This window comes from Rutidosis leptorrhynchoides, chromosome 1, assembly GCF_046630445.1.
Source record: "Rutidosis leptorrhynchoides isolate AG116_Rl617_1_P2 chromosome 1, CSIRO_AGI_Rlap_v1, whole genome shotgun sequence".
Classification (NCBI taxonomy): Eukaryota; Viridiplantae; Streptophyta; class Magnoliopsida; order Asterales; family Asteraceae; genus Rutidosis; species Rutidosis leptorrhynchoides.
Window position 1 is genome coordinate 391,543,654 of NC_092333.1, and position 10,237 is coordinate 391,553,890.

The window sequence follows — 10,237 nt, forward strand, 5'->3', positions numbered from 1 at the left end:
TAAGATTCCTTGTTTACTTCTAATTCGTTGTTATTAGCACTATAAATACATCCACATGTAACATGTAATTGTGTGCATAAAATTATAATAGAAAATCTCTGATATGCGCCTGTTGAGTAAACCTTTTTTCGTGTTTTAGAGTTGAGATATAAGCACGTTAAATTCTTGCATCATTTATGTATTTATTTATCGTCTTATGTTTTAATCAATTCGTTTATTGTTTGTGAGTTAGTCATGCTTTAAATCACTTGTCTTGTTGAGTGCTACAATTCCTACAACTTTATCAAAATATAGCTACGTATATGATTAGGGTGAAATTATAAATGAGTATTTATAGTTGTATATAGGCCATCCTGAATCCTGAAAATAAATGATAATAAAGCCTAGATTTGACACTCTTATCAAACAAACAAATATAGGGATTTTTTTTTTTTTTTTTTCGCCATAGGATTCAATTCATGCTAAAAGATCGAGTTTAAAAAACAATATGAAAAAATAATAGTAACAATAGCAATTAAGCTAAGTATATGATTGAAGAACCCTTAGTTAATAATAATACTAAGCCAATTCCAACTCTAATAATTCTATAAAATAATTAGGTAACTAATACATAAAGCAGGATTAATTAGTGTATAGCAATAAAGTCCCTATTATAACATAAAAACTTAAGAGAGAACGGTTACAAGTTACAACAAGGGAAGTTTGTCAAGTGGGATACAATTTGACAACTTTTTTATCGTTAATTTTTAATCCTTACTCCCCTAGATTCAAGATTGATTTGTAGATAATATCTTAGATTTTATCGGACCTCATCTCCTATAAATACACCTTTTCAAATCTACATCTACATATACATAATATTCATATTCGCCATTCATTGCCTTTTAATATTCAACCATGAATACTTCTTTATTTTTTCTTCTTCTTCTTTTGCTACCTCTCTTAGCCTCATGCATTGACACCAAGGTCGTACATACACTCCATACTTAACTACGTTTCTTGTTCTATTTTTTTCTTCTTAATGTACTTGAATATATCAACGTTTTGTGCCAAGAATACGTTATACATGCACATTTTTGGATTCAAGATTCTTGTTTATATCTATTGCAATATATGTTCAAGTTAAGTGAAAGATAACTAATGTAACAAACTAGCTAGATTATGTAATTTCTCTTATTGCCGGCTCAAAAGTACATACTAGCACTTTAAAATCTGTTGAAAACACTTCTTGCATATAATCTTAAAGCATAATATCAATCTTGGTACGATTAACATCTTTCATAACACGAATAAATGTATATTCGCGGTGATAATTAATATTGTTAACTTTTGTTGGTACAAAATTCTTGTAAATTAAAGTCGAAAAGTAGGCACTACAATTACGCATCCATCTATGTCCATGAGTAGTTTTCGAGTTGTTTTCCATGTGATGTAATTGTTGTGAATGCTTGTATTATGCAGGAGGGGTGTCTACCCTTACTGCTTCGAGTTCTTTTAATATCATTTTTGCTTTTCGAAAAAAAAAAAAAAGTAGGCACTACAATTGGTATATTTACGTGCATTTGATAGGTTCAGTTTTTATGGGCAGGTATACATAGTTTACTTACGAGATAACGATGACATTGGAGATAAAACGTTGCAAGAGCTTGAAGAACATCATCTTTCTTACTTATTTTCTGTCAAAAAAGTCGAAGAACAAGGAAGATCAAGTCTTATTTATAGCTATAAACATAGCATTAACGGTTTCGCTGCCTTACTAACTGAAGAAGAAGCCTCCCAACTCTCTGGTAATTAAGTCACCATGACTGTTTATATAATCTGTTTAATTTGCACATCATATGAATTATTGAATTTTTTTCATTATTTCTATGTGACCTTTTCATGCCTTCACATATTACAATTACATTTGTAACAAATGATTGTACAAAACTTCACCATGTGCTCTTTATTTTCTCATTAAAACAGTTATCATGTGAATTATTGGGATTTTGTCACTACTAGCTAGCCAATAAGCTTGTATAAGCGAGAAAATAATTCCAAAATTTTGTTTTTGATGATATGTGGCTCTTAATGTGGCTCATAATTCAAGTATTCTAGAATTAAAGACTCTTGGTTTTGTTCTTAATATGGCTTTTTTGACTAATAAGGAAGAATCATTGTGACAAATAATATTGTCATATTCTTTAACTCTTTTTTCGTGAAAAGAAAATAATATGAAATACTTTTTAGTTTTTTACTTTTTACAAATTCGCATATTCTATGTGTCCGTTAGCACTCATTACAATTACAAAAAAATATCATAACTTCAGTTTTATATATATATATATATATATATATATATATATATATATATATATATATATATATATATATATATAGGGGCAGGATCAATGGGGAAGTAACCAATCGGGGGAAAGCGGGGAAGCAAAAAATAAAATAAAATTTCGTTTTTTGAAAAAACTTTGTTCACGAATATTATAGATTGGATGAAAATAAGAACATTTAGAAAAGACACTTCGTGATGAATGTTATTATTTTGGCGGGAAAACGATCGACAAAAATAACATTCAAGATAATATTGTTCGTGAAGAATGTTAACTTTTTTTTTCATGTTTTGTGAAGTAAAATTTAGCCCGATTTAGAGTTTAGGGTTTAGGGTTTGGTGTTTTGGGTTTATTCCATAAACCCAAAACACCAAACCCTAAACCCTAAACCCTAAACTCTAAACCGTTCGTGTTAAAAACGCAATCTAAATCTTAAATCTAAACCCTAAATCTAAACCCTAAATTTCTAAACCCTAATATCTAAACCCTAATATCTAAACCCTAATGTCTAAAACCTCAACATACGCTCGAAAAACACGATAATTGTTATATGTTACTTCTTCGAGCGTTTTCCCGCCAAAATAATAACATTCATCACGAAGTGTCTTTTCTAAATGTTCTTATTTTCATCCAATCTATAATGTTCGTGAACAACGTTTTTTCAAAAAACGAAAAAAAAACAATTTTCCTTCCCCCCGCTCCCCCCGATTGGTTACTTCCCTCTTGATCCTACCACTATATATATATATATATATATATATATATATATATATATATATATATATATATATATATATATATATATATGTGTGTGTGTGTGTGTGTGTGTGTGTGTGTGAAGAATTCATAGCTAAGCGTAATAAGAGCACAAACTGGATAAACAAATGTGGACCACAAATGATCATTCATCATATACTAATGAATGATAATTTATCATTCATCATCGTTTGATGAATGATTAATTTATCATTCATCAGCATATGATGAATGATCATTTGCGGTCCACATTTAATTATTCAGTTTGTATCTCAAAATTTGTTTAGCCATGGATCATTCCCCTATATATATATATATATATATATATATATATATATATATATATATATATATATATTCCAAATTTGTACATGAAAGATGTTTTGGCTTTCAAGCAATCATAGACGGTTGGTTTTTTATTTTATTTTTGATACTATATGGGATGGTGATTATTTTTATTTAGATGTACACGGTTTAACCAAGTTATTTCATATGTTTCTGACCCTTTTCTTATATATAAGATATATCGTTAGTAAAGTTTTATCTCAAAACCTTTCATGAGGATATCAAGACTTTCCACTATGTTATATTGGGATGGTTACTTTCAAAATAATCATCTTGCATACTATTACTTGTTAACAAAGTGTAAACATTAGAGGTATCTTAAGTTGAAAACTAAGGTAAACGAATACTTGCTCAAGTTAATTGCGGAGGGTGAGTATTTTTACTATGCAGTATAACCAGATAGTCTCATGACCGTTTAGTCACTCCAAGATGCATTGATAGTGAGGTTTAAACCCGAGACCTCTTGTTAGAATATTGTGATGTCAACCCTAAGTGTTTTATTTCCATGATAAGAGATTCTCTTTTACCAATGAGCTAATAGGTCACTCGTACTCGTTGCCTTAAAAGTTGTGCCTCACCATGTGGAAGCCTTTGTCAAAATGGACACAGGTTCGAGTCCCACTCTTGGCAAAGATTTACAACCCTAGACAAAGTAGGATGATACTCGTTACCAAATGGGGTATTCGGTAAATGTATTTTTATAGAAATCCGACTCTTACAGGGTGAGTTTTGTGATTAGTTTTCAAAGGAAACACGGGGATGAGTATCTCTGCCGATCTACACCTATTGTCAAGAGTTTTCACGTTTCATCTAGATTTTGTTATGTAAAATCTGTGTACTGACTAACATATGTTAATGTGTTGAGTATGAACAGATATGAAGGATGTTGTGAAGGTGATCCCAAGCCATGAAAGGAAGTATTCAATGCATACCACAAGATCATGGGAATTTGCAGGCTTAGATGAAGAATTACAACCAAGTCAATTGGATAGACAGGACTTGTTACTCAAATCTCAATATGGCAAAGATGTCATTGTAGGCATGATGGATAGTGGTATATATTTCTCTTTTTCTTTTTGCCATTTTTGTTTTCACATCTTTTTTAAAGTTCAATATATTCTGTAATGACCCGTATGGAATCCTCCATAAGCGTCATCAAACATGGACCCATAACTTTAAAAAAAGATCGATTCCATTAGAATGATAGGAACGCAACTCCATTGGCGTCCAACAGGAATGGACCCAATTCATATCGCTGTCGAATGTTCTCGACTTAAGGATAGAAAGAGAGCTTAACTTTACTGATACATTAAGTGTCTTTTTTAAATCATATCAACTTAATGGATACTGGTATTGAGATAATTCCAACATGAGCTCAAAAGAAACATAATTTAGAACTTGTTAATTACAATTATTAGTAAATGTTAAAGAAAATGTGGATATGTTTAACATGTGAAGAACTTGTGTATTGGTGAAGGGGTGTGGCCGGAGTCAGAGAGCTTCAATGATAGAGGAATGGGACCCATTCCTAGTTCTTGGAAAGGTATCTGCCAAACTGGACCCGATTTCAAAAAAACACACTGCAACAGGTCAGCCAACATTTTTTTTCCTTCCATTTACTATATTATTATTTATATCAATATTATTTATATTTATTCATACTAGTTTACAAGTGTTCTTTTAGAATGAAATATGTAGAAAACCAAATGTATAAGCATTGAACAATAATTCAATCAACATAGGCACCTCTAGTAGAAATAAAGGTACAATAAACGGATAAGGTTTTATTAGTTCAGACTATCTGAGAAAAAAGTACTTTTACTCAAATGTACGCGTCTTAATCAAGTTGTCCCGTGACTATTTTGACCTTTTCCCTGGCCGCCCAAAGTTATGTTTTTGCTTGTAGTGAAGTTTGAACTTGAGACCTGTAATGGACAAATTAGAACGCCAACCATTATGATATCTTTGGATGGTTATTCATATTCGAGATAACCTACCACGTTGGTACATGCAGGGGCGGAAGATAAGTTGGGCAAAAGGGGGTGGCTGCCCCTCCTAAGTTTTAATTTGTAACTATCCTTTATGTATTTATTTGGTGGGCTTTAAAAAAATACTATGTAAGTACTTGTATTTTATATATCCGCAAAGGCCAAAAGTGTAGAAGAAAAGGTATATAGGCCATTAAAAATACAGAGTGAATCACAAAACTCCTGTTATACAAATATCAAACAACCCATTAGTTAATTTATTTAATAAACCAAAATGCAAAGTTTAAGTTATAAGTTCCCCAACTGTCATTAGTTTCTTCTTTTCAACTGTTAAGTGATAATAATCTATTACATTTATAATTTTTTATGCTTCATATACAAAGTACATTTTTATGTTTATAGTGTTAGATTGTTATATCTGATGATTATATTTACATGTATTTTGTATATATAATACATTTTCGTTTATTCTTTATGAATGAATGAATTGATGGTCTCGCCCCCTTTATCGAGAAGCTCAAGTTCCGCCACTAGGTACATGATAAGAAATCGTATTAGTAAGCATGATATAAAATTGCTTTATAAGACCATACATGCTAATAATAATGGATAAGTTTGATAATGGAGTAATCAACACAATTTTTATTTTTTATTTTTTTGGAAAGATGATTGGAGCATGTATAAAAGTATAATAAACCAATCATAATGATGATAATACTTGTTTGTAGTTGATTTGTAGTAATAAAATATAGATGGTGTGATTGGAAAGGCAAGATTGTCTACATCAAAGAAAACAAATGTGTGACCTAATAAGTTTAACAATGGTAGTTACCTCAATTTGGCTGTTTGTTAGTGCCATCTTGTGATGTGTGAAGTATCTATCATTCTGCTGCTTGTGTACCTAGCCCACAATCTTTGGTCCCTCTCAAAAAACACACTTGACCATCATCGTACCTTTTTTACAGGGTGGTAAATGGCTACAGTTGGCCGACTAGTCGGTTTGGTGACTAGCCCGCCCTGTTTCGCCCAAACAAGTCAATGTTGGTTTGAGTCTGGTGAGCTGGGGTTCTGAGTCGGTCAAAGTCAAGCTTGGTCAAAACTAGGTCAAAATTTTCATATTTTAATAATTAAATTTTGTGCACTATACATATGTTTGAAATATTTATGTCTGAAATATTTATCTTTGATATATTTATGTATGATATACTAAAAATCAACGTTAATTAACATCCGACTTGACCCGACTCGACCGACTAGTCGTTTCAAAGTCCCGACCGACTAGTCGTTTCAAAGTCCCCACCGACTAGTCTAGTGACTTTTTAACCTTTTTTTTTATAATGCTCAGCATATATATAACATAAAGTAGGGGTAAATTGCATTAGTGAGCAATGTAACATATGCCAATCTTTTGTTTTATCATCAAGAACCAATTAATTTATAATGCCCTTCTAAATAACATCATATAAAATTAACAAAAGATAAATGATAAAGTCATCAATTTTGTGTAATAGTTTTCGGGTAGGACCAATAAGTTCGTGTCTGGTGTCACAATAGGAAGTTTAACAATCAAATATCAATCAAACAGAACTTGGCTTATTATTTGTTCATATTTACTTCATTTAAGATTGAAGAAATAAGAACAACCTATACATAAAGTACCTTAATTCAATGGTCATATGAATGTTGAATCTTATGTGCTAAAATGGTGACAGAAAATTGATAGGAGCTCGATACTACATCAAAGGATATGAAGCAGCATACGGTCCTCTAAATACCACCACCGATAGCCGGTCCCCACGTGACATGGACGGGCATGGGACCCACACAGCCTCAACAGTTGGAGGCCAAGGTGTGCCCAATGCTTCAGCCCTCGGTGGGTTTTCACGTGGGACAGCTTTTGGCGGTGCACCATTGGCCCGTTTAGCAATCTACAAAGTCTGCTGGCCCGTACCAAACAAAGGTAAAGAAGACGGAAACACGTGCCTATTTGAAGATATGTTAGCCGCATTCGATGATGCAATTCGTGATGGTGTCCATATATTGAGCGTTTCGATTGGGTCATCGAGTCCGATCGATTACCTGCAAGATGGCCTTGCTCTTGGAGCCCTACAAGCAACCAAACATAACATTTTAGTGGTGTGCAGTGGTGGTAATGAAGGCCCAACTCCATCGACGGTGGTTAATACCGCCCCGTGGATCCTCACAGTTGCTGCAAGTTCAGTAGATCGTAGTTTTGATGCCCCGATTCAATTAGGAAACGGTCAAAAAGTCAAGGTCAGTATCTACACTACTACATTTTCTGTTCATTCTCACATTGATATCAAGGTTGCAAAAATTGCTACTCGAGAAGTACTCGGTCAGGAGTTTTTAAGGAGTAGTCGGAAAATCGGGCTGTATTCGGGGGTACTCGGATGTTGACGAAGTTTGACTTTGACCGAGTTTTGACCGTTTGGCCATTTTGATCGATTTTCTGAGTAATCCCGAGTTTTGACCGAGTTTGACTGAGTACTCTCCAAGTACTCCGAATTGCGAAATTTGAGTACTCGCTGAGTAATTCCGAGTTCTGCAACACTGATCGATATATAGGGACATTCAATCACATCATACAAAACATTATAAGTGCTGAAATTGGGACATAAAATGGTCAAACTTTATTTCTAACAGGGACAATCAGTAACACCATACAAGCTACGGAAGAGGAAAATGTACAAACTGGTTTACGCAGAAGAGGTTGTGAACGCCGATGTACCTAAAACATACATACCAGGGTAACTACTGATTAAGTTAAGTTTAATTTGTACATTAACTTTTACATGTAACCACAACATACTGAATCCTTAAACTATGCAGACAATGTTTACCTGGGTCTTTATCCCCTGAAAAAACCAAGGGCAAGATTGTCTTTTGTTTACGAGGTAACGGAACAAGAGTCGGGAAAGGGATGGAAGTAAAGCGAGCTGGGGGTATCGGCTACATTTTAGGAAACAGTCCAGCAAACGGAGCTGAACTAACCGTAGATTCTCATGTTCTTCCGGCAACTGCAGTTACGTCAGACGATGCTATACAGATTCTTAAATATATCAATACAACAAGAACCCGAACTGCGTATATTTATCCAGGAAGAACTGTATTACAAACTAAACCAGCTCCAAAAATGGCTGCTTTCTCAAGTAGGGGCCCAAATGCAATTACACCCCAGATTCTAAAGGTAATTAACAATACCCATATATAAAAAATGCAATTTTTTTTAATGACATTCTTTAGGGTTGTCGTTAAGTGCAGAAAAAGACATGTACTTTTTACTAACTGTCATGTAAAAGTCAACTTTAATAACTTTGTACAATACATTAATGCACCTTAACGACTACTTTAAGTGACTTTGTTAGAAAAATTCTATAAAAAATCAAACTTTTAGTATTTAATAGTAACTTTGAGTAATAAGTAATAACCGTGTGGTTTTGTTGTGTAGCCTGATTTAGCTGCACCGGGTTTGAACATATTGGCCGCATGGACTGAAGGTAATTCGCCAACAAAGATAGCAACGGACCCACGAAGGGTAAAATACAACATTCTTTCGGGAACTTCGATGGCTTGCCCGCACGTAGCGGCTGCAGCCGCCCTGCTCAAAGCAATTCACCCAGATTGGAGCAGTGCAGCCATAAAATCTGCACTTATAACATCAGGTAAAAATCCCACTGCGTATAATACAACCATTGTTTAATAGTCTTAGTATTTATGTTTTATAATTCTTGTATTGCTTAATTCACAGCCGGACTACTTAACAATGCTGGGAATCATATAACCGATGCATCAGGCAAGAAGGCAGACCCATTCCAACTCGGGTCGGGTCATTTCAGGCCCGAAAAAGCAGCTGATCCTGGACTTGTGTATGACTCGTCTTATAATGATTATCTATTGTTTCTTTGTAGTCAAGGAGATACAAAAGTCGACCCAACGTTCATATGCCCAAATGCCACACCCTCAGCAGAAAACTTAAACTACCCGTCTTTCAGTTTCCCAAAACTTAACGGTAAAATGACTGTTAAGCGAACGGTCACTAACGTTGGTGGTAAAGGAAGCGTTTACTTTGCGAAAGTGGACTCACCGATGGGAATATCGGTTAAGGTTGTCCCACCTGTTTTGCACTTTGACCGTGTAGGCGAGAAGAAGAGTTTTGAGTTAACTGTGGAAGCAAATGGGAAGAAAATAGAGAAAGGATTGTATTCGTTCGGGTGGCTAAGTTGGAGTGATAGCGTCCACATTGTTCGCAGTCCTATTGCTGTATCTTTAGTTTAGTGATTAGTCTTCATTTATGAATTAGAATGTTGTTGAATAACTCATCAACATAAAGACGAATAATTTATGATTTAAACATACAAAGAAATAGCAAATCAACGTGTTGGAACTTATGTTTTTGTTATTTGCAGTTATGTCGGGTTAATATCCAACTTTAGTATTCCGTGTTCTGACCTTTTTGGGATGGTGTAATACGACATTAATCAGAATACCCAAATATTAAGTACGGTGTATCAGAATCAATCTTTGGGAAGTTATATAAAACTGAGCAGCCATGTATAACAACTACTTCACAGATCAAAGTTTAAAATCAACAAAAACGAGCAATAGGGTATCTAAAAAAAGCAAACTTTAACCGCAGAAGCAGCAGACAATTGATTCAAGGTATCTTCCAAATCAGGCAATTGCGGTTGTTCCCCTCATGTTCTTCTGGGCCTTCACCTGGACTTAGAGATCCCGTTTCTAGCTATGATCTTTTGTCAAATGTTGGGCTTATATCTGGATCACGAGAAGTTGAATTTCTTGAGC

The 10,237-nt window shown here is 34.1% G+C and overlaps 1 protein-coding gene across 1 annotated transcript; it reads left to right on the forward strand.

Annotated features, from left to right (window-relative positions):
• The first annotated feature begins 876 nt into the window (after positions 1-876).
• Positions 877-9,820, forward strand: LOC139871356 (subtilisin-like protease SBT5.6). Its single transcript, XM_071859074.1, has 9 exons — positions 877-966; positions 1,589-1,787; positions 4,300-4,479; positions 4,903-5,014; positions 7,126-7,687; positions 8,078-8,181; positions 8,264-8,621; positions 8,883-9,096; positions 9,183-9,820. Exons 1-9 carry the CDS (start codon positions 898-900, stop codon positions 9,707-9,709), a joined length of 2,325 nt encoding a protein of 774 aa, XP_071715175.1. The 5' UTR covers positions 877-897; the 3' UTR covers positions 9,710-9,820.
• The last annotated feature ends 417 nt before the right edge of the window (positions 9,821-10,237 follow it).

What these genes read in the sequence shown, in the direction of transcription:
- LOC139871356 (XM_071859074.1), top strand. Translation starts at nt 898, where the DNA reads ATGAATACTTCTTTATTTTTTCTTCTTCTTCTTTTGCTACCTCTCTTA. An exon ending in CCTCATGCATTGACACCAAG is followed by an intron (nt 967 to 1,588) that starts GTCGTACATACA and finishes TTTTATGGGCAG; the next exon opens with GTATACATAGTTTACTTACG. An exon ending in ATCTGCACTTATAACATCAG is followed by an intron (nt 9,097 to 9,182) that starts GTAAAAATCCCA and finishes CTTAATTCACAG; the next exon opens with CCGGACTACTTAACAATGCT.